General features: G+C 45.8%; 1 protein-coding gene across 2 annotated transcripts in view; it reads left to right on the plus strand.

Annotated features, from left to right (window-relative positions):
- Positions 1–20,969, plus strand: part of ALF4 (aberrant root formation protein) — a 94,042-nt gene extending 73,073 nt beyond the window's left edge. The window contains exons 10-14 of one of the 2 annotated variants that reach the window (XR_015185633.1): positions 18,841–18,921; positions 19,078–19,245; positions 19,305–19,395; positions 20,266–20,317; positions 20,397–20,482. Coding sequence is in view for 1 of the 2 variants with exons in the window: in XM_086493191.1 (XP_086349317.1) it covers positions 18,841–18,921; positions 19,078–19,245; positions 20,266–20,317; positions 20,397–20,650 (555 nt within the window). In the remaining variant the exon portion in view is untranslated. Of the gene's footprint in view, positions 1–18,840; positions 18,922–19,077; positions 19,246–19,304; positions 19,396–20,265; positions 20,318–20,396 lie in introns of both variants that reach the window. The other variant, XM_086493191.1, reaches the window with a different exon arrangement.
- Positions 20,970–24,832: the final 3,863 nt, after the last annotated feature.

The raw sequence follows: 24,832 nt of genomic DNA on the forward strand, positions 1-24,832 counted from the left end.
CCATCTGGTCGAAGGTTGCCAAGGGCCTCCTAACTGAGGCACCCTGGCACGAAGCCTCTGCAACAAGAACTCCTTCCAGGGCTCCTCGCCTGGAAGAAGTCCTTTGACGACGAACTTCCCAAGAAGGGCTCTGCTCTACTGTGCTGGATCAATGATCCCAAGCCCTCCCTGAGAACAAGGAAGTGTGATGACCGACCAAGCCACCTTGGCTCGGGCAATCTGAGTGTCGCGACCTGACCAAAGGAAGTTCCTGATCAGCCTCTGTACCTGGCTGATGCAAGAACTCGAGAAGATCCAGCAAGAAGTGATGTACCACATAGTCGCCAACAACACCTGGTTGGCAACTACTACTCTACCAGCCAGCGAAAGTCGGGCTGAGCTCCAATGTAACAGCTTTCTCCTGATGGACAGGAGAAGAGGAGCAATCTGCTGCTCGGGGGACAAATCCAAACCAACCTGACAACCCAAGTACCGAACTGCAGTCCCTGGAGGAATCCACCTGAAACCCTCTCCTGGCATCCAATATGGCACAGGAGCACTACCAACCGAGAAAGCCACTGTCTTTCTCCAGTTGATCAGTGCGCCCGATGCACAGCAGAAGGTCTCCAAAGCCTGCCCACATCTGTGTAAATTGGCCTCCTGGCCCTCTAAGTACAAGGCTGAGTCGTCGGCAAACTCAACGTCCAGAAGCTCATCTCCCCGTAGAGGGAGTGCTAAGCCCCTCAAACCAACCTGCTGTGACACCAAAAATCTGCTCATCGCCTCCGCATAGAACAGAAACAGAAAGGGGGCAAGAGGACAACCCTGTCTGACCGATCGTGTGAGCATGAAGCGCTCACCTCTACCTCCTGCCAAAAGCACCTGACTGTGAGCCTGTCTGTACAAAGCTGACACCCCTCTGATCCAAGCCTCTGAGAAGCCCATCCTGCGTAGCGTGCCCTCTAGAAAGTCCCAGTCGACTCTGTCGTATGCCTTCTCAAAATCGAGAAGAAGAATCACAAGGTCCTCCCCACGGAGCCGTGCAAGGGCAGAAGCCTCCCAAAAAGTGAAGATGTTGTCAAGGATACTGCGTTCCTTGACAATACCTGTCTGAGTCCCATGTATAAGGCTCTCCAAAAGTGGCTGAATCCTCAAACTCAGAGCCTTGGCAAGAGTTTTGTAGGCTGAGTTGAGAATGGTGATGGGGCGCCACTGTCGAATCTCATCCAAGGAGCCACCCTCCTTTGGAATGAGGTAAATCAGGCCCTCACTCATGCTATCCGGCATCACTCCTGTGTGCAGAATGTACTGAAAGGCACTACAAAGATCTGGGCCAAGCAGGTCCCAGTACTCCAAGAAGAAGCTGGGAGTTAGCCCATCCTCACCTGGACAGCTACCACGAGGGAGGGCCCTAAGAGCCGTGTGCAGCTCCTCAAGCTGAAGAGGTAACTCAAGCCTCTGCCGCATCTCCTTAGTCACAAGACAGGGCATCTGTGCCCAAACCTGCTCCCTGCATGCATCCTGTCTCTCTGACTCGGGCTCAGCCGACAGTAGCTCACGGTAAAAGTTAGTAGCGACTGTACGCATATCCTCAGGCTCACAAACAACTGACCCATCGGGTCTCCTCAACTGATTGACCTTGGCATGCGAGTGCCGAGGTCCCACTGTCTCGGAAGGCGGAGCGGCTGGCGAGGGTGAAGCGGAGGTGGAGGCTGGCGAAGGAGGCTCCTCCTGCTCAAGAGGCCCAAAGCGGTTCCCCGTGGGAACCCACTGCTGCTGAGTAGGCACCTGGGGACCACTCTGAGTGCCAGGCTGTCGTTGTGGCCCCTGGCGTCGACGGCCACGGGCCTGCTGCCACCCCTCCTCCGCTGGAGCCCCAGGCTCGGAGGGTGGCGCTGAATCTGTGCTCTGTGTCGCTGGCTGTGGCTGCGGCCCAGCCTTGGCAGGTTGGGGCTGAGGCTGGGGTGCGGGTCGTGGTCTCCTCCGTGGACAGGCCTTCGCTAGGTGGCCCATCTGTCTGCAAATGAAGCACTGGTTCGGGAGACCCGAGTACTCCACACTCTGTCGAAACCAACCCCCACTCACCCGAGGCAGAAGGATGACCTTCGGGAGCGTGTGGGTATCTCTGACCAAAACTCGAACTGAAGGGATGCCAGCCGCCTTGGCAGCTACTGATGCTGCCGTACGAGGTGTCTCCAAGACTGTCCCGATGGCGGAGCCAATCCTGGAGAGAAGTGGAAGGTACTCCCTCCGTAAACCCGGAAAGCAGATTGAGATGGGGATGTCTGCCTCCTCTACTAGCACATCCGAAGTCGGGTCAAAACCATGTCGCCACTGTCGAAAGTGGCCGCGTGATGCTCGGATGGCCAGTGGACTCATAGCAATGACCTTGGAGGCCATCTCGGAAGTCTCGAACTCAATCTGGTAGTACCCCCGTCCGAGAATCTGGACATCCAAGATCTTGCCCACCTCTGCGAGAAGGCGTGCCTGGAGAAGGTCTCGCAGCTCTCCTCTGCTAGGTCGAGTGCCGAGAACCTTGCAGATGACCGAAGTCGCCTGCAAGCGCTCTACCTCTGCGGCAAGGCTCGCTTGCTCTGTCGGCGAAAGAGCAAGTCGAATGGTGGGCTCAGCGGGGTCGGGCGAGGGGGCTTCAGGCGAGTCCCTCTGTGGCGAAGCTGGAGCCTCCATCTGTGTCTACTGCTGTGGCGTAAGAAGAGGACGACGGGAGGATGCTGCAGAAGGGCGCGCAAACACTGCTCCAAGGAGTTGGAACAAATGCCGAGAGTGCCGAAACTGCAGGGAGCAACCGAGGCGGGGGGCCCAAACTGATGGGTGAACGGGCCGAGACGGGGGGGGGGGGGGGGGGGGGGGGGGGGGGGGGGGGGGGGGGGGGGGGGGGGATAAAGCGGGTTTGGGCTAAGGGATGAGGGCGTGAGGTGGCAGCATGGGATGAGGCTGAGGGCGGGTGGCGGCAGCGGGGGGCTGAGGGCGGGCAGAAAGGCTGGAACAGGGCAGCGCGAGGGGGGGGGCAGCGGGGGCAGAGGGCAGGCGGGAGGGACAGCAGGCGGGGGGCAGCGGGGGCTGAGGGCAGCACGAGGAGGACAGCGGGCAGCACGTGAGGGAGGGAGGGAGGGGAGGGGGGGGGGGGAGGAGGCGATGGCGATGGCGCAGCGGGAGAGTACAGCAGCAGCGAGCTCGTCCAAGGTAAAGTTACTCTTCACAATAGGAATAAAACACTTGATGGTGGGGAATCCTTGCTTGATTATGCCTTTTTGAAAGCCTTGGTAGCTTTGATGTGGAGTCTTTGAAGTTTGGAGGACTCAACGATAGTGCCGGTGGGATGCTCCCCTGATGGAGAGCTTGAGAGCCCTTATGCGGTTGAGCCTTTGAAGGGAAGGCTACCTTTGCAGACCGCGGGAAAACCTTCTATGTAGGGCCGAAGGAAGCTAGCGGGTGTTCGGCCTAGCAAGGTGTGGGACCAAGGGCTTACAATATGAATTTTTTTAAAAAAATATTGCCTTTACAAGTTGTTGACAAGCAGGTGCAGGCCGAGCAGTCGGTGGGGCTCTGTATCGGACGAGAGCAGTGGGTGAATATGCACGAGGCTAGAGATTGCAAGCAGGCAAACTAGGATCGTGAGGTGAACCGGGGCCAATGATGGATGCGGGGTATTGCTGATGACAAGGGCAGTAGGCCTTGCAATGGTCTGGCTTTGCAAAAAAAAAAAAACTGGGGCAAGTTAATGTGGCCTTAGCAACAGTAAGGGCTGCGAGCGAGCACACGGGCAATAACCTCCAGATGCGCAAGTTCGTATTGAAGCAGGCTGAGAGCCGCGAGCACTAAAGCCAATGCAAGGTGGTAAACACACGGAGGGTAGTGCTTATGAGGAGCTGGAGCGGTGATGAGGCCGGCTTGTAGGTTCAATCAGTAGAGGCAATCCTGTGATGACGAGGCTTCGCACAGTTGTGAGCTCGTGCAAGGCCTGTTGAGAGCCAAAAATGGTTATGAGGGTGCGAGCAGGTCTTGCTTGGCTCAAGTTTGGTCGGACCCGACCGCCCTTATGGGCTTCAATTGATATTAGACTTCAAATCCGTGTGGACGCCCTTTCCTTTTTAAGGTGGCCCCCCTTTTAAAAAAGGGTCAAAATCTATAAAATAAAGATTCACACGGCATCATTTGGGTAATTTTGGACTTTTCAAACTGCTCCCCCCACACACACTCTTAGTCTTTGCCCTTGTTTGTCTATGCAGGAGACACACACACACACAATTACTTTAGCTACTGCAAGTCTTCAAAAGATCTCATACGTTGAAAGAGCAGTGAGCACTAATCATGCGAGATTAATCGGCTAATTAATTGTGCATGTGAAGTCTGATTAAAGCAAGTAGATACTCTTTGGATTTCGCTCGGCAACGACTTTGCCCACACATCAAAGTCACAAGCTGATGATGATGATGATGACGACGATTGATTATGCTAATAGAAAGTAGGCTAAAAAAGAACGCAATTGTGCACTAAATCACGCACTCACAAAATGCTAAATGCGAATTCCTTCTCACGTAATCACCAAAGGGTAGTGGAACATGCTCGTGCCCAAGTGGTGATTAGGGATTTGGATTATTAAGCTAATGCAAATAGAAATTAGTGAAATGAACCTAGCTAGCACACCTAAGCTCTAATACCACTTGATGGGATTGGGACCGTGCTAGCTAGGGTGGATGAAAGAGAAACATCGTGCACACAAGTGAGTGTGTGTTATCTAGATTATCACTCAAGGGAATTAGGTTCCAAGATCAATTAACTTGGACTCATAAACACGATCTTGAGTATTTGCTAAGACATCACAAGCTCACCATAAACAAGGGAGATGTAATGCAAAATAGACTTGTGTTTATTCATTCATGAAATGAGCTTAAAGTAGCTCTACAGCCTTACACCACTACATGTGGGATAATTCCACTCTTCTCTCCTTGACTCACACTTTACACTTCTAGGGTTTAGGCCCTCGGCCCGGATCTGCAAGTTGGCTCCGTTCTTCAGTGGCTTGACATGTCAGCAGTTTGTGACAATTTCTTAATGTTCGAGGTGGTCATGTGTGCACCCCAACTCAACTACCCTTTGGCAAGCGCACCACAACTTATACAGTGTTCGCATTTCCTACGCTCAAGGTCCTACGCACCATGGCAGGACCTGCGGTTCCCCGAGTGAGAGAAGCGTCCTTGAGAAACGCTACAACACACACTCAAACACTAGAGAAATAATTTTTTTTAAAGATTAGCGGATTAGTGCAAAATCACAAAGCTCTGATACCAATGTGAGGTGCAACGGAACTGAAATGGTGAAGATCTAAGTTTTACACTTCCACCAATCCTTTACTTCCTTGCGTTAGTGTTTCCTTTTAGCTTGAGTGATGGTTCCTTTTACCTTTTCGTGAAGAGAGGAAATGTGAGAGAGAGAGAGAGAGAAATGAAATGAAATGAAATGTTATATTAACGTCTTCAAAAGGCCAAAATGACCTATGAGACCAATCAGTTACAAAATAGTGAATCTAATACCATGTCTGGGTACAAAAGAACTAGAAAAGAACTAGAAGTGGAACAAAATACTACTACTACTACTACAATCTAAAACTACGTGGGTGTAGCAGCTGATACAATAGGTACCCGGTAAACTGGATGTAACAGTGTGTGAAACAAAGATGGAAGAAATGGTGAGGATCCATCCTCATCTGCACTCTGGATGTCGAGAGAGTATGGCTCGAATCTTCTGTTGTAGTCTCCGTCGATGCTGTGTAGCTCCTCTCCTCAGTCGCGGTCGTCTGTATCTCTGTAGCTCCAATGCTCGGTCGATGAGAGTGCCAGTAGTGGTCGAATGAGTGTGGGACGAGCTCTGCAGTGGTGGCTGCTCCTCTGGCTGTCCCATATCTAGTGAAAAGAAATCTGTAATGTGTCTCTGGGACTGCCTCTCTCTAGCTCTCCCCAGTAAAGTGTCTCTATACCTGTGTAACTCAAGTAGATATAGTCCAAGACATCTCTGATCCTCATAACTTATGACCCTAGATAGAGGACCAAAACCCTCTCTGAATAAGCAGTGGAAACGCCCCCGTATCTCATAGAACACTGTGCAATGACATATGTAGTGCAACTCTGTCTCTGGCTCTCTTTGGCATAATCGGCATATCCTGCTGTCTGCTGGTATCCCTCTGAATCTACCGGTCTCAATCTCGAGCTGATGTGAGGATGTGCGTATCTGACCAATGGCACAACGCAAACCATGAGACATATGTGTGTCCATGTAGCTGGGTCGAATCACAAACCCATCTCCTGTGAGGTGGAGAAGATGCTCTCTATAGAAAGCCATCTTCGTGCTCAACTCCTGATGCGGCTCTATCCATGTCCTCCTGGTGTCGAGCTGGATCAGGTCCTGACGAATGAGTCTAGTGATCTCCACCCGTGTAAGAGACAGCGAGGGTGCCTGAAGAGAATACTGGAAAGGGGGCAACCTGTCCATGGTGAAGCCATGCGTCTGAAACCATGAAGTCATCTGTGCATACCAGCATGAAGTGTCCCCCTGTAGAGCTAACTGTCTGGAAGACTCAAGGGCCAATCTAGCATATCTGTCTCTAGTAGTATCCCATAGGCTGTGCACAAAGGACACTGATCTGGTAAGCGCCTCAATCTCCATGGGGGGGGCAGCTAGCTCTGCTCGAATGATCGCGTGAGGTACGGAGGCCTTGGCTCTAATCAATCGGGAGATCATAGATACCAAGGGCCTCTCCATACTTCTCCAACCATCCTGGCCTACAGAAGGTCCCCATACCTGTACCCCATACATCATAGCTGAGGCTACTAAAGTATCAAAGAGCAATAACTTTGTCCGAGGTTCCTGGAACTGAACCTGCGAACACATCCTCTCCAAGCCTCCCAAGGCCGCATAAGCTCTGGTCAGTCTAGTCTTTGCTGCTCTCCCCAAAGAAAACCTCGGCCCAGTGAAGACTATCCCAAGGTAAGTGTATGCATCTGTATACTCCACAATCTCTTGACCATACGTGGAGAGAGAGAGAGAGAGAGAGAGAGAGAGAGAGAGAGAGAGAGAGAGATTTGATTTGATTTGATTTGATTTGGTATTAACGTCCGCGGGGGGCCAGAAATGACCCATGGGACCTCAAAGTGATACATAGTCTCCTCTCACGAGGGTGTATGGTGTGGTGTGTGTTATTCTCTTTTTGTGTTCCTATGAGTGTCTTTTGATGCTCAAGTATGTGGGTGAGGTATGTTCCGAGAGCTGTAGGGGAGAGGTCTGTCTTGGATAATAGGTCCGCAAAGGTAGAGCAACCGCTTAGAAGTGGTTGAAAATTAGCCCGGATGTGAGCGTATTCTGGGCATTCCAATGTCACATGTGCTTCATCTTCGGGAGCTTACATTGTACATGATGTGCATATCCGTTTAGAAGCATCAATTTTCAGCCAGCCCTCTGTTTCTATTTTGAGCATATGTGACCTTGTGCGCATCAAAGAGATGGCTCTTCGTGCCATGTGGGGCATGGGTGTTCGTATGTGGGCTTGGGCTTCCATTGGGTTTGTGCTATAGTCTTCCCAATACTTTGTGTTGACATGCTTGCAATAGTATTCAAATTTCGAGCGGTGTTGCGCTGTCTTCCACTTGGTGTGGAGGCTATTTAGTAATGCAATTTCAAAATTCAGCATATGTTCTCCCTCCTTGCCCTCCTCAATAAGCATGTCCACATATGCCTCTACATTCCATTTAACGAACCATTTCTTAATGTCCTGTATGAGGCTCGATGACAGAAATTTGCTTTTTTTTTTGTCTTTTGTGGCGCACATCCCGTTTCCCATGCAATGCGGGGGATTCGAGTAGTAGGCATCGCTTTGACCTTCATGATATACGTGTATATTTTTTGCAATGCTTTCATTTCTAGTGGTCTCTTGCCTGTCTCCAAGAGTAGCACGGAGTATGGTGTCGTCTTTTTGACCCCCATGTGTCGACATAGAAACTTTTTCTGAATTTTTTCAATTTCATTCCATGTGTGGGCTGAAATGCTTGCTCCCCAGATTTCCACGGATGGCTTGCCCTACGCATGTCTCAAAAATGGTCGCTTTTATCTCCCATCTTTTTATGCTCCTTTGTGTACACATGTTTTCAAATTGATAGTACTTGGCATGGCCGATGTCAATTCTATTATGTGCGCATTGTCCCCAAGCATAGTTGCACGGGATGTCAATCCCCAAGTACTTGAAACTGTCGACTTTCTCAATTTGTTTCCCTTGATACATGAGGGGGGCGTGATATCCATCTTACGAGTCTTTACAATCATGAACTTTGTTTTGTCTACATTGATTGATAGACCCACATTTTCACAAAAAGCATGTAACGCATCGACCAATTTCTGTAGAGCTGTAATGTCATGGGCGAAAACAGCCACATCGTCTGCATAGATGAGCATGAGAAGTGTAAGCATCCCGATGGCTGGTTCATCCCCTTCTAGTTGAGGGAGGAAGCTTTCTATTTGATCAATGCACAATCCAAAAAGAGTAGGGGAGAGAGGGCATCCTTGTTTGAACCCCATGTTGCTCGAGAAAGCTTTGGACAGCCCTTCGTGCGTTTTTAGTTGACATATGACTCTGTCATAGAGACGTGCTACCGCACTCCTGAGATGCATCGGTACTTTTATGCATTCCATCCTTTTCCATATACCCATTCTCGGGACCGTGTCAAAGGCTTTGGTGAAATCTACAAAGCAAAAGTATAATGTTTCTCCCTTTAGCCGACTCTCTTCCATTAATACCCTGAGTGAAACAAGGTGATCAATGGTGCTATGTTTTGGTCGAAAACCTGCTTGTTCTTTTGCTCGTTTTCCATTTGTCTCTGCCCATGTGCTTATGCTTTGTTCTAAGATGCTTCCCAAAAGCTTTGCCATGCAAGATCCTACCATAATGGTACGGTAGTTGGTAGGCTGATTTACATCCCCTTTTTTTTAAAGTGCTTTGATCCAGTTCTTTTGCCAATCCTCGGGTAGCCCTTGAACAATGGCTTGGTTTAGAATTCTATGTATCCACTCTCTGGCTCTCATACCTGACCATTTAAGCATTTCTGAGTTCAAGTGTAGTATGTCCGGAGCTTTCCCATTAGCAAGTTTCTGTATGCCTTTTTTAACCGTTTCGGAATCAAAGTGGTCTTGGGCATGGAGATCGGTTTGCATGTGTGGCATTTCTTCCGCATTATTATGCACATATAGTTGTTCCACATACATGTACATGTCATCTGAGCTTATGTCCCCCATAATGTCATGTCTCCGTTCCTTTATTTTCAGCCATTCCTTTTTGGGATTTTTCTTGAAGTTGGCTATGGCTTGTGTCTCCGTGCGTAACTCATAGTTAGAGAGAGAGAGAGAGAGAGAGAGAGAGAGAGAGAGAGAGAGAGAGAGAGAGAGAGAGAGAAATGAAATGAAACGAAATGGAATGTTATATTAACGTCTTCAAAAGGCCAAAATGACCTATGAGACCAATCTGTTACAAAATGCTGAATCTAATACCATGTCTGGGTACAAAAGAACTAGAACAAAGATACTACTACTAGAATCCATCCTCATCTGCACTCTGGATGTCGAGAGAGTATGGCTCGAATCCTTTGTTGTAGTCTCCATCGATGTTGTGTAGTTCCTCTCCTCAATCGTGGCCGTTTGGATCTCCGTAGCTCTAGTACGTGACACATCCAACCCTATGTGTCCGTGGACAAAAGCTACAGCATGACGAGGGTTCAGTCCACTCATGTCAGTCTAGAATAGGAAGTGATCTAGCACTTTTGTGAGTCTGTTCGCAAACCGTGCATAACCAGTCACTTAGATTAGATGCATATCCTCCGGTTGCACACAACATGATCATCAACATTACCATCAGAATCCATCAGGGGAATTTTTCAGTGCATTAAAACCTATTTTCCCTATTTTTGACATTTTTCGCTTATTTATTAAGTGACTTTTGTTGGAAAGTAGGTAGAGCAATTTTGCTAAGTTTGTATATAAGCAACCCTAGCGCTAGCACTTTCTGGCAGAAGAGGCAACAGGAACCAAGGGTTCAGCAGGCACCTTCTCACCAAGACTCCCCACTGACAGGAAGACTCAACGTTTTTCAGCCATCAACAAGATCAGCCAGCATTTTTGCACTTGCAGATTCCCGACGACAGTGGAACAGCAGATCATTCTAGCATTTTGCAATTGTAGGACAACCGGCAAGAGTAGGACCTCAGACCCACTAGCGTTTTTGGTTTGCAGATCAGCCCCTAGCGTTTTGCAGTTCCATCGTGACAAGGACTCAAGAAGGACCAACGTTCTCAGTTTTCAGCAGTCAGACTCCGCAGTAGAAGCCCCAAACCTCACAGACCTCACCTTCCCGCAGCAAATCCTCGCCGCATGGTCAGATCCCGCGAAGTTTGCAGATTCAGCCCGGAAAACACAGATTTCAACATCTGCGTTTTCAGCGCGTCGTCGTCATCGACATAGAGTCAGATTCAGCAGATAAAGATTTGCAGATTTCAGCCCTTAGCATTTTCAGATTTCAGCCCGTCTCATCGTCGTCCTCATCGTCATCGACATCGTCGGCAAGTCCAAGCATTGTAGAGATTTGTGCAATCCATAGTAGACCGCTCTCGCCATAGAGAGTGGGGCCTTCAGAGGAGGGTTTGACAACATTCGGTGTCGTATTCTCTTCTCTCTCTATCTCTCAGTCTCAACATCTTCATTCACAGTGTTCGCCACTTTGTGTGCATTGCACTCTCTCACTATAGGAACGGAAGGCTCTCCCTTCCGTAATTAAAAGGAACTTTGAGCACAGTTCGGAGCACTCATCTTGAGCAAAGTTCAACATTCACTTCCGTTGCACCTTACATTGGTATTAGAGCTTTGGCCGTGTTCTGTATCACTCAAGGAAAGAACCACAAGAACCACATATTTTTTTTTGCTTGTTGAGATCGCACTAACCCAAGTTCTCTTGGGCGTGTCGATTCCTAATCTTGTTTTTGAAGAGTGACAGGAAACCCAGGAAAGAAGGGCTTGTCCAGCCTCCCCTTGTGCCTCTTTTCACTCATTGAGAGCGGACCTTGCACTTAGCGGCCAGCCAATCGACGTGAGGTGTGAAAAAGAAACCTTGGTGTTAGCGCAAGGCCGCCAAGGGGTGCGCCCGTGGAAAAGAGCAGAACTCGGGTAAAGAGAAGATCCTTCTCTAACACAGATTGTAAGCGAAAGGACCTCAAGAACTCAAGAACCTCAAGACCCTCAAGAACCCCAAGACCCCCAAGAACCCAAGTTCCTCTTGAACTTAAGAACCCAAGACCACAAGAACCCAAGACTTTAGTGGATGGTCATCACTCGAAGCGGAATGGATACTTCGCTTGGAGGTGATGAGCATGAGAGAGGCGAAGAAGAATTTTCCCCACCAGGAGGTTTTTTCGACCCTCCCCCTTCCCCATCTACGCCAAGGATTGCACTAACTCCTATGGAGGAGTTGGAGTAGATGTTTATGGACAGGAAGTTAGAACGTGAAGCAAGAAGAGTAGAAAGAATGGCAGAATTTGATCGTGAATGCAAAGAAAGAAAAGCAGAAATAGATCGCAGACACGCAGAAAGAAAAGCAGAGAGAAGCAGAAAGAAATGCATCCATAGAGCGTGAGCATGAGCAAGCGCAACACATGCAAGAGTTATTGCGACTCTTCTTTATTGTGCAGGCACAGTTTGAACAGAATTAGGAGAAGGAGACTCTCTCGGTCTCGTCTTCTCCAAAGCATGATACACAAGATTTGCATGATGATTTGAATGACAAGCATGATGATCAAGATGTGATTTCTCACAAGCATGATGATTTGCAAGATAAAGATGATGTGATTGTTCACAAGGATGATGTGTTAGTTGATAATTTCTCTAGTGAAGCTAACCTCATTGCAGATTCGATCAATCACGAAGAACCGATCTTGGCTCTCGAGTCGAGGTCAACAGGATCCCCACAGGAAGATTCGATCAAACACAAAGAACCGATCTTGGCTCTCGAGCCTAGGTCCAAAGAACCCTTACAGGAAGTATTATGTGTTCGAATGATTCGTCAGGATGCATTGTTCGAGTGTTTCATTCGTAATTGTTTCCTGTATTTTAGTCAGCGTCTTTATGTGATCCCTTTTCCTAGGCATGACATATTGTTCGATGAGCACGATTCACTCATGAATGAGCACGGATGTATGCGGATTTCTTATGAGAAGCTGAAAGATACGCATTCAAGGAAGTCACATACCATGTCTCTTCCTTGGCATGACACAGTCGTAGAAAGAGCACAAGAAAGTATGAGCTCCAAGCATGGGCATTTCCATTGTGAATTGACACAGTTGATTGATTTAGATCAGCAACACAAGATTCGCTCTCATTGTTTGCGTGTGTGTAGTGAATGGTTTGGCACTCCATCTATGTGTTCATCTACATTGCATACACAGTCCTTGAGGAAGACGAGATTTTTTCCGGTCACTTTACATGGAATAGGTATGTTCATGTTTTTGTGTTGGAAGTGGTTTCAGGAATTTTGAGCCTCGGAGATTCTTGAAGAAGAAAGAAGCATGACTCTAGATGAAGTTGAAGCATCGAAGGAGCCACATAAGACTTTGTGTCGCTTTCGGCGCGGCCCAGAGAAGCAAGCGTTACACACCTTTATGAAGTTCAAGTATCGCACGACCCACACCTCAGCATGGGCCGGCAAAGAGTCCTTTCCAGGATTCCAGACCCTGTTGGCGATCTCCCTCGACGCCATACAGTTCGGTACCAGTACCTCACTTTGAAAAGGAGGCGATGTCACGTGGCACATCCAACCCTATGAGTCCGTGGACAAGCTACAGCATGACCAGGGTTCAGTTCAGTCTAGAATAGGAAGTGATCTGGCACTTTTGTGAGTCTGTGTTCGCAAACCGTGCATGACCAGTCACTTAGATTAGATGCATATCCTCCGGTTGCACACAACATGATCATCAACATTACCATTAGAATCCATCATGGGAATTTTCCAGTGCATTAAAACCTATTTTCCCTATTTTTGACATTTTTCACTTATTTATTAAGTGACTTTTGTTGGAAAGTAGGTAGGGTAATTTTGCTAAGTTTGTATATAAGCAAACCTAGCGCTAGCACTTTCTGGCAGAAGAGGCAACAAGAACCAAGGGTTCAACATGCACCTTCTCAGCAAGACTCCCCACCGGCAGGAAGACTCAGCGTTTTTCAACCATCAACAATATCAGCCAGCGTTTTTGCACTTGCAGATTCCCGGCGACAGTGGAACGGCAGATCAGCCTAGTGTTTTGCAATTGCAGGACAACCGGCAACAGCAGGACCTCAGACCCACTAGCGTTTTTGGTTTGCAGATCAGCCCGTAGCATTTTGCAGTTCCATCGCGAGAAGGACTCAAGAAGGACCAGCGTTTTCAGTTTTCAGCAGTGAGACTCCGCAGTAGAAGCCCCAAACCTTGCAGGCCTCACCTTCCCGCAGCAGATCCTCGCTGCACGGTCAGATCCCGCGAAGTTTGCAGATTTTAGCCCGGAAAACGGAGATTTAAGCATCTGCGTTTTCAGCGCGTTGTCGTCGCATCGTCATCATCGACATAGAGTCCGAATTCAGCAGATAAAGATTTTCAGATTTCAGCCCTTAGCATTTTCAGATTTCAGCCTGTCTCGTCGTCATCCTCATCGTCGTCGACATCGTCGGCAAGTCCAAGCATTGTAGAGATTTGTGCAATCAATAGTAGACCGCTCTCGCCATAGAGAGTGGGGCCTTCACAGGAGGGTTTGACAACATTCTGGTGTCGTATTCTTCTCTCTCTATCTCTCAGTCTCCGTACCTTCATTCACAGTGTTCACCACTTTGTTTGTGTCCATTGCACTCTCTCACTAAAGGAACAGAAGGCTCTTCCTTCCGTAAGTAAAAGGAACCCTTGAGCACAGTTCGGAGCACTCATCTTGAGCAAAGTTCAACATTCACTTCCGCTGCACCTTACAGTTCAGTCGATGAGAGTGCCGGTAGTGGTCGAATGAGTGTGGGCCGAGCTCTGCAATGTTAGAGAGAGAGAGAGAGAGAGAGAGAGAGAGAGAGAGAGAGAGAGGAGAATGACAGTCGATGGGGTCCCAACCAACCCTCTCAAGGGCCCCCCCACACTGTTGCCGATGTGGTATTTGCTTTAGATTGCGTAAATGGAATGTACACACATGCAAAACCTCAAGAGCAGATTCTACTGACTCGAATGGGGAATGTCGCTGCGGTAACTCCTCAAGACGAGGCCTTTCGGGGCCGATTTGATGCACCTTTGGATCCTTCTCGATGTGGGATTGTGGATGGCCACCAAGGGGTAGATTTGGGGCTGAATTGCTCTCCCGATGTGAGAGGAATGAAGGGCTGGAAATGCAGATTTCGATAATGCCAATGATGGACAACAATGGGAGCACTCAATGCCATCGAGGGAATAGCCGAGGAGAGGCTCGATGGGTTGCCGAAGTACCGGACCGCAACGGGAAAATTGTCACAAAGTGATGACGTGGCTTGCCCAACAAGAAGAGGAATGGCTGAGTGGACAATGGAAATTGAAGAATTGAACCTAGAACTTCTGAGCACGGACTGAGGGGCCTAACCTAATAAATTCAAAAGCTTGAACTCTGGGCAAGTTTCCGTAAAATGCCTGGAGCGATGATGTGGCAAGTCGTATGAAAATGTTGACGTGGCAAGCTATACGGATTTTTGTAAAACACGTTGAGAGTGCCATGTGGTAGCGTGTACGGTTTTCTGTAGTTTGCCTTGGCAGGTTTCAATAGGGTTTTTACGTAAGCTTTTGACAACAGGTTCTTTTGGAGTTAGTGCTTTTGAATCTAATGCTTTTGGGGGCTTTGCTTTTAGGCAATCCTTGTCGTGTTCATAAAGAGCCTCAGGGGCCTCACTTTGCAAAGCATCTGGACACAGAGTCTGGGAGCAAAAGACACTCGGGAGTTGTACTGTTACGATTCGTAATAATAAAGAGAGCCAGTCTTTGGGGCCAGTGCATCGGGATTTTCGTAAAACGCACTGACGATGCCACGTGGCAGTTTGTACGGGTTTCCTTAATTTGCGCTGGCAGGTTTCAACAGGGTATTTACGTAGGTTTTTGATAGCAGATGCTTTTGGAGTTTGTGCTTTTGAATCTAATGCTTTTGGGGGCTCTGCTTTTAGGCAACCCTTGTACTGTTTATGAAGAGCTTGTGGGGCCTCACTTTGCACAGCATCTGGATGCAGAGTCTAAGAGCAGAGGACCCTCGGGAGTTGTATTGTTACGATTCATAATAATAAAGAAATAGGGACAGGCGTGCCAGTCTTTGGGGCCAGTGCATCTGGGCGCAGAACACCGCCTCTCTCTCTCTCTCTCTCTCGTGTAAAGTTGAGTGATTTTACAGTTTCTGTTCGTGTGTTGCTATTGATTTCTCGCTTGGATTGTCCAAGCCTGTAAGAAAAATTAGTGATGATAGATCCGAGCCACTTCCGGCAAGGGAAGGGGCTGAAATCTGAAAACGCTAGGACTGATCTACTGAAATTGCGAAGTGCTGGCTGATCTGCTGCCGTGGAACAATAACGCCATGGCTTATGGCTGATGCAAAAACGCTGGGGTTGATCTGGAGCAAAAATGCCAGGTTGATCTGTTGAAATGCTAGGGCTGATCTGGTGCTAACTGCTCTGATGCAAAATACTGGCCTGGCTGCTCCCTTTATAGGCAAATATTGGGCTTAAGAACTTCTGAAGGCTTAGGAGGGAAAAACTGGAAGATAAAGTTAGGTTAAACTGTCACACATTTGCCACTCAGGAATCCGATCGTTGCGGGGAATGGCTCGTTGGGTTCCTCTAACCTAAAACTACATGCATGTCATGCCAAATGTCCACCGAACGTCTGTCAAAATGCTTGTTCTATCCATTTATGTAAGAGGGTTCCAAAATTGGAAAATTGGCTCTAAAAGTCGATGAAGCATGTCCACATGGCACATAGAGCCTTGTGCACGTGACAGAACTGCAATGCCTTCTTTTGATCTTTCACCCCAGAAAAGGTGAAAAATTTGATTGTTGTGCCGTCATCTTTGAAATCCTTCCGTTGATCAGGAGCATTCCCCGGGTACGGATAGTAAGGATATCCATACATGCTTCAATCATTGTAGCTTGGTGGCAGTGGTGGTGGCAAAGGTGGTCGCATTGGATCAAGCAGATGGCTGCACCATATTCGTGAAGACTCCCCCGATCAAAACAGATGGTTGGAAAGGTTGCTCGCTGGAAGCTCTCGTACTTTCTGGTGCAGGAGGAGGAGGTACCATCTGAGGCATTAGAGGTGGTAACATGTAATTTAGAAATTGTTGGAAACTCTGCAGCATCGAGAAATTATGTTATGGATGGCGTGAAAGAATGGTGTGGAGCTCGTCGAGGAGAAACTGCAAATACTTTGCCGAATCCATAAACGCCATGGTGCTCTGTCTGTTCTTAGTAGGACCGGTATGCTTGAGAAAAGCATACGATTGAAGCTCTGATACCATTATAACGGGAAGGGTATAAGGATTCTAGGTACTAATCCTTAATTAAGTACTTAAACTCGTGATTAAGACTAAGAAACTTGAACTGTACTCGAGACAAGACTTAGAAGACTCTGTGTTTGATTGATTCAAATGTGTGATACAAGGGCTCCTTATATAGGAGACGAATAGACACAAATGAAAAGACACGTCTCTTGGTGAAGAGACATGACTTTAGACATAAAGACACATCCTTTTGGCGAAGAGCTGCAACCATTGGGCGAAGAGTCGCACCCGTAGAGCGAAGGGGCGTGACCAGTCGTCGAAGGAGTGTGGCTTTTGGCGAAGAGACACGTCTTTTGGGCGAAGGGGTGTGACCATCCAAGCGCAGGGGTCCTCCTTGGCATGGCACTTCGCGTATCTGCAACTAGGAGTAGATGTATTGCTGTTAACATAGTCACAATCGTGACAAAGGGACCACGTGCCAACGGAAAAGAATAGGCGAGACAAACTTTTAGCACTTCAAAAAAAATTGAATTGAAAGAGATACATGACACGCGAGATGCAAGAGAGCACTAGTCCCAAATCATGGTGTCCCTTTTGGTATTTCTTTTATATTGCTTCTACTCAGTACATTGTCAGACCCCCCTGCTCTGCACTTTCACGCGGGAAACTGCCAGAGAATGGGCCCTAAGCACATATTTAAAGGCGGTTGGCCTGAGAAGCAGTTTACATGAAAAGCATCTGGTTCCAAAAGCATCTGGTCTAAAAACTGTCCAGCGCAAAAGCAGGGAATTCTGTACGTTGCCACGTCAACAGTTTGCAGCACCAAACGTGGAATCTGTCTTACAGTCTGCCATGTCAGCAGTGTGAGCAAAAAACGCAGGTGCAGTCCATACAGCCAACTGCGTACGCTTGTGTGTGTGGGGGTCCTGCTTTATTTTATAATAATGTATGATGTCACTAGGGCCCCATCGGATGGTGTCCCATAAGTTGGTGGAAACTTCTTTTTAAAGACTAGACCAATTAAATGATTTTGTAAGTTGGTAAGACTCCTTTTTCCGCTTCTTCTCTCAGGCTTTAGTCCCCTTGGCTTGGAGCTGGAGGTGGGCTAGGGTTGGGTCTGAGAAACCCCAACCCATCGGGTCTTCAGTGGCTTGACACTCGAGCGGTTTGTGACACCTCCTTGTCGTCGATCCGACCCAAAGAAACTCGATTTGTCTTGGGAGCGAGAGAAAGCTTCATGCTGCCATACAATAGAAATCCTTATAGCCATACACAGTCCCTCCCAAACAGCCAGCTCAAAGCTGCGAATTGTCACATGATTGCCCCCAATCCTATTGTTGGGTCCTCTAGCATTTGAAGTTGCCTCCAACACACTAGTGATACACAACTGGCAATGCGTATCATCCACCTTAGGTAGCACGATCCCATTCCGATCACAGGCTGAGCAGAGGCGGGCGTAGGATGAGGGCGAGTGGGGGCGGATGACTGTGGGGCAAGGGGAGGCAAGGCTGTGTGTGCGACAGGGGGAAGCAACCAAAGGCTTCAACGAGCAAAAGAGAGTGCGACTTTTAAGAATTCACATGGTTCTCATGGGCCCTTTATGCTAATGTTACTTTTAGAAAAATAATATGGATCTTACGTGTTATTGCCTATTTTGAAAGGTGAATATTGCCTAATGGGCTCAAGAAATAGCTGAAAAATAGATGGGAAAACTTCATCTTGGTATTAGTTTCATAGGGTTCAGCTTGGTGTTCATTTGAACACTTTCTGTAGGTCGGTGCAGCCATTGAACTGAGGGAGGCCTTGATGCTAAGAGCAAAAGCCTTACCAAGGGGACGCTTGAGAAATGGAGCTTTTTGATAAACCAACACAATTTACCATACCGTTCAACACACTATTTGGTTATTTAGTGTGTTTTTTGTAGGAAATTTCCATATCCATCTTGGTATTAGTTTCATAGGGTTCAGCATGGTGTTCATTTGAACACTTTCTGTGGGTCGGTGCAGCCATTGAACTGAGGGAGGCCTTGATGCTAAGAGCAAAAGCCTTACCAAGGGGACGCTTGAGAAATGGAGCTACACAATTTACCGTACCGTTCAACACACTATTTGGTTATTTAGTGTGTTTTTTGTAGGAAATTTCCATATCAAAGAAAATATAATGCCTAGTTTTCCTTAACATTTAGTGTGCATCTTGTAAGAAATCCATGATGCAAACAAGCTTCATAGTGGGTTTTTTTTGCAAGTATATGAGAGAGACACTATGGCTGTCTTGAGTACTAATATACTAAAAGAGCTTGTTGCAGATTATCAGGAAGGTCCTTCCAGCAGTGGAAAGATTTAAAGCTCTGAAACATCTCATCCTTCAATGTGAGCATTCATCAATGGTGAGTTCGCTGCAAGGTTGAAACATGCTTTGAGAGGTGGTTTTAAAAAAACATTATGGGTTTGTTATAAAGCAATGCTATGCATGGAGCAATTGTTTCTTTTAAGCAGTGTTTTGAAACCGTTGTCTGCTTCATGCTCACATTGATTTCTTTCAGGTTTCATTGCTTCTTTATGTCGTGAAGGAGGAAGTGGCCACTGCTTTATTGTCTGAGAGGAATTTCAAAGGGCAACCTTTTGCCAGTGAGCAAGTGTTAGAGCTCCTCGATTTCATCCTGCGACCTCCTAGTGGAGGTCCTCCTGACCTCCCTGCACAAATTGATGCGGTAATACATTCTTCTTATGTTGTTTTTGCTTCATTACTATTCATGGTTGGGTTTAGCAGGACAAGAAAGTGTGAAGTATGCAATGGGCTCGCACAAGTGAAACTGTAGTTGTGCAGTGGAGACATTCTTAGCCCAAGGGCATGAAGATTGGTGAGCACTGTCTGAAGATCTGTGACGCTTCCTATCCCTAAGGTCTGAAAGAAAGTCAGCAGTTTGTCAGGCTATCTAGTTGGGTGTGTGTGTGAGAGAGATTTGCAAGGTTACCACTCGAAGTCCCATCACATTCCCTATGGCACTTCAAAACACCTTAAAAACCAAGGATTGGGTGATTTGATTAGTGATTAGCTCTCCTAGGGAAGGGCTATTCTGTCAGTAAAAACTATAATCAAGGCTCCACAATAGAATAGCATATATGAATAGATATGCAACTTCAGCCAAGGGCTTGGGTGTTTCTTTTCTGTTTGTGTTTCCTCGATTGTCATCTTGATTAGCACCTTTTGTAGACAATAAGGATACTTTATATAGAGCCAAGGGCAAAAATAACGTGGGTAAAAAGAGAAAACAGAACAAACGTGACATGTATGGTTCTGAAACAGAGGTAGGAGAATCCGTTGACTATATTTGTCCGGTAGCTTGAGTACAATTGATATAGTTGAGACACATCCAAATATGGTTTTGGGGGGGTGGAATCTATGGCGTCAGCCAATAGGATTTAAAGCATTTTACTTCTCATTGGCAGAATGTGAGAGATTGCCATTTGACTTGCCAGAGGTGGTGGAGCAGTTAACTTGCCTTTCCCTGAGTGCATTGCTGGCTTGTTTTGTGGTAAGCTAGAGTAAAGCGATCTTGAAGGCCCACAGTTCTTGCCTATTAGCATAATATGGGTGAGGTAAGGTTACGGGATCATTGATTGTCTAGCCTTCGCATCGTTTCATCAGATCTGCACGCTCGAGGTATTTTTTTTTAACAAGAGTGGTTGTTACTTGCATAATCCCCCATGACCGGTTTCCCGTTTTGTAGGTTTTATCAGCATTAAACTTGTATCGGTTCTTACTAATCAAGGAGGCATCAGGTAACTCCTACTTTTCTGTTGCCCAACGTTTGGTGTACGTAGAAAACATCCGCAACCATTAACTTTCTGCTCTATACAGGAAATTCTAACTGCACAGGGATTCTGTCCTATGTAAGACTTGATGAAGCTTGCTTGAAGTGGTTCCAACCTCTACGTACTTTCCTTGAAGGCTTCAAATGCAGTTTTTCTGCTGATGATCCTGAAGTAACTGCCAGTGTTCTTCTTTCTATTTCAAACATAGAAGGGGTGCTCTACCGTTGCATTGAGCTGGCTGAGTCAAGATTGAAAGAACACCATAGGCAGGATTTGAGTAATGTCAGCCCATGTACATAGTCCAAAATATGTCAGACAGCAATTTGGTCAGTTTTGTGATTTTCCATAGCGCCCCCCCCCGCCCCCCACCCCACCCCCAAAACCCCCTCCCAAAAAAAAAGGGCCTAAAAAAACAAAAAAACATAGTAAAAAACATAAACCATTTTGCACCTGCATTATGGTACTGTATATCATGTTTGTGCATGGTTGATTGCATTAGTTGAGAGAAGTACATTGAACTTCTTACGTAGGCATAGAGAGAGGTGAGGTGATATCATGAACTATATCATGTAGCATTTTTCGGATCAAAACAACTATTTATATATACTTGTTGAAAGCATATCACTCGACACGCTTCGACTTGCCTTAGATAGCGAGACATAGCTTTGTTGCATATGCTTTGAGGTTGTGTTGAGGTCCAATCTTGTACTATAGAATTGTAAAAGGAGCATTATTACTGTTGGAAATTTGATTTAGGGTAGAAGCTATGTCTCCCATGGTAATTAGCTTATGAATGTGGCGATTCTCAATATTTGTCTCCCCTACCACATATTAGCTTTTGTTCCAAGGAAGAGATCATATAGGTCTCTCTCTCTCTCTCTCTCTCTCTCTCTCTCTCTCTCTCTCTCTCTCTAGATTGGTTATGTCATTTCCCTCTTGAATAACAGGTCTTGAGTTCAACTCCTCAACGGCTAGATTTTTAAGGTCTCATGGGATAGTTTCCTACAACGTTAAAACTCTCTTCTTCTCGGGTGTGTGTGGGTGTGTGTGCTAATAAAAAGAAGGAAATGGTATAACCTTTGGAAATATCACCCAAGTATGTAGATTGGTTATGCCATTTCCTTCTTGAATAACAGGTCTTGAGTTCAACTCCTTGGCGGCTAAAAATTTAAGGTCTCTTGGGATAGTTTCCTATGACGTTAAAACTCTCAGCTTCTCGGATGTGTGTGGGTGTGGGTGTGTGTGCTAATAAAAAGAGGAAAATGGTATAACCTTTTTATCATCCAAGTGTGGTAGATTGGTTATGCCATTTCCCTCTTGACTTATAGGTCTTGAGTTCAACTCCTCGTTGGTTAGATCTTTAAGGAATCTTGGGATAGTTTCCTACGACGTTAAAACTCTCTTCTTCTCGGGTGTGTGCGTGTGGGTGTGCGCGTTAATAAAAAGAGGAATATGGTATAACCTTTCTATCACCCAAGTGTGGTAGATTGGTTATGCCATTTCCCTCTTGAATAACAGGTCGAGTTCAACTCCTCGTCGGCTAGATCTTTAAGGTCTCTTGGGATAGTACCCTACAACGTTAAAACTCTCTTCTTCTCGGGTGTGTGTGTGTGTGTGTGGGTGTGGGTGTGTGAGACGTCCTTGAATATGGCCTTTGGATCTTTCTTCATTACATCGTTAGCTCCATGTTCGGAGCGACTGGCTCTAATGACAAGGGAGAGCGAGAGCAAGGCAAGAAGAAGAGAAGCTTGTGAATCACTTTATGTGCTTTCTCAACTGGTGTGTGCTAATAAAAAGAGGAAAATGATATAACATTTCTATCACCCAAGTGTGGTAGATTGGTTATGCCATTTCCCTCTTGAATAACAAGCCTTGAGTTCAACTCCTCGTCGGCTAGATCTTTAAGGTATCTTTGGATAATTTCTTACGACATTAAAACTCTCTCTCTCTCTCTCTCTCTCTCTCTCTCTCTCTCTCTCTAAGATCACTACCTAAAGCATCCTCACAATCATTTTGAATATTGGTTTAACATTTTTGAATGTAGGTGGTTCATCGATCTTTTTGGTTGTACTGATGAACTAGTTTACTTTCAATCTCTCTTATTAGTCCACAACGTGGAAGGTAACAACAATTGCAAGGCCATGGAGGACATGGTATGTATATATTTGTAGATAGTGAACGTGTCTCACTTGCGTTGCACAGAACGTTAACTACAAAAGTCATTATAGATGTAGTGAGTCACAACTTTAGCCAATTTAAATAGCTTGTTGAGCTAGAGTCTTGTAATAATTTTGCCATCAATCAATGAAATTCATAAGGTGTTGCAGATAATGGGGCAAATGCACAAGGTTCCCAAAGATCCTCCCAAAATGCATAGAGAGAATAGAGTGCATGTAGTTGAGGGACTCTCTATACTAATTCTTAAAGGAAAAATCGAAGATGAATTCTTTTGATGCCAATTTTGCACACAAGTGGCTTTGCTTGGATCTTGCTATGGAGGCCCCTCAAGCGGATGTCGTGTCGACAAAAGCGATGTAGGCTACATATGAACATCTAGTATTGTGGTGGCATATTGGCCTTGATAGGGCAAGTTTATTACTTCAAAACCCAATGGTGGTTTGCAAGTATTGGAATAGAGGTAGTTTGGAGCATTGGATAAAGGCAATCCAAGAAAATAGGGAGAGAGCAATCTCTAAAGGTTTCAACGAAACAATCTAGAATAGACACACGTACCGCGAAACAATATCCAAATCATTAATGGGCTATGATAGATCATGAAAATTTTGCACCATTGTGACCATGCACATTGATCTCAAACCTCATGGTTCTTTGGCTAGCAAGGGGTGTATGTTTCCTTGATTCGGGAGGTGCTTTTGTACAGATCACCATTATTGCATCCCAACTTCCTAACTTAACCCCTTCCACTAGCAAAATTGGAAGAGAATACTTCCTTGCCATACATACCTCAACCAATCCTTCACCCTATAATAAGACGGAAAAGGTGTACTCGATTTCAAGCAGATTTGGTGCCTCTTCCAATTCATGGTTGATAATTGTAAAAATTTAATGGTATTGAACATGTTATTGAGGCACCCACCACATGACATCCATGGAAATTGCACCTTGTGAAAATGTAGACGTATCACATGCGTGCACGAGGAGGGTATATAATATTTCCTAAAAGTTAGTAGAATGGTGCTTTTTAATTCAAATTATCTATTCAAGTTCAAAAAAATAAAAAAGGTTTCTTTTTATTATCATTGATTGCATGCGAGACTAAAAGTTTGTAAGGTGCATCCCTTGAAATGCCATCCCACTACCCCACAACTTTTGACCTTAGCCTATGTATTTTAGGCCTCCAAATTTGTGGGACACACACATACACATATTATATAAATTTCAAAGTAAAAAATTGTCATATCTTGAAAAAGTGATCGCATTTTTATGTCTAGAAGTTTGGTACAATGGTTGATTATTTCATTTCTTGCTATACATATGGTAAAAAAATAATAGCCATGTGATTTTTGGATGTTTTTCTTTGAGAGGGCAAACCACCTCCCTTAAATTTGGGGGCGGGATCTATGTAAAGGATAGTCACCTTCTTTGAATCCCCGTGGAACATATCACCATGACGTTGATCAAGGGTTTTAGTGGGCAACTAGTCTACTAATAGAGTGCAACATTACATCCATATCCAGGGACAATATTTTGTTTATCCTCATTACCTTTGTTGCTCTTTATATTGTCCACATATCTCATTGTATCTTGTTGCACATAGGCAACACAAAGCCCTTCTTTGCTGTGCTCATCAATGCATTCGATAAGAATGGATTCTAAATGATGTAGAAGGAAATACCTACTTTAGATGCCTTTGTTAGTACTTGTAATTGTGTCTACACCTCAACTATATGAATTATCATTGCGCTTGGAATTTTTTCTACAACAACCTAAAGCTGGTTGCCATAGCGTCTTTGTTGCGATGATTATTTTATCATAGAAATCATCAAAAGATGCAGCACCCTTGGAGGCTTCTTTTTGACAATTTGCTCGTGTTGATTAGCTTGGTAGCATACTTTTCTAGTTCCAGATATATGTTAGCTGCTACTAATGGTGGTGCAATACAAGGCATGACATAAAGCATAACTTTCAACAACAATCGCTCTTTAGTACAAGATGCACTATCATTAAACTAATGACCACAAAATTTTCATTTAAGATACGACCTTTTTTTAAATGACTCGTTCTAGTCCTCAATAAATTTTGTAGAGCTTGTTAAACCTTTCTATATTCGTCATAGTAAATCAAGTTCAATGCACAAAGCAAACATAGTCTATGTTATAATAAGTTAAGCACCTAACTCTACATAATCACACTATAGATCTATGTATAGTGGATATAGAATCGGTAGTTAAATGCATATAGTCAATATGAATCTTTTCTTTGGATGCTTGTAGGGTAATGATGGTTGTAGCCTGACGTGTG

The sequence above is a fragment of the Adiantum capillus-veneris genome, chromosome 21, assembly GCF_014529385.1.
Source record: "Adiantum capillus-veneris isolate H3 chromosome 21, ASM1452938v2, whole genome shotgun sequence".
In the NCBI taxonomy this organism is placed as follows: domain Eukaryota; kingdom Viridiplantae; phylum Streptophyta; class Polypodiopsida; order Polypodiales; family Pteridaceae; genus Adiantum; species Adiantum capillus-veneris.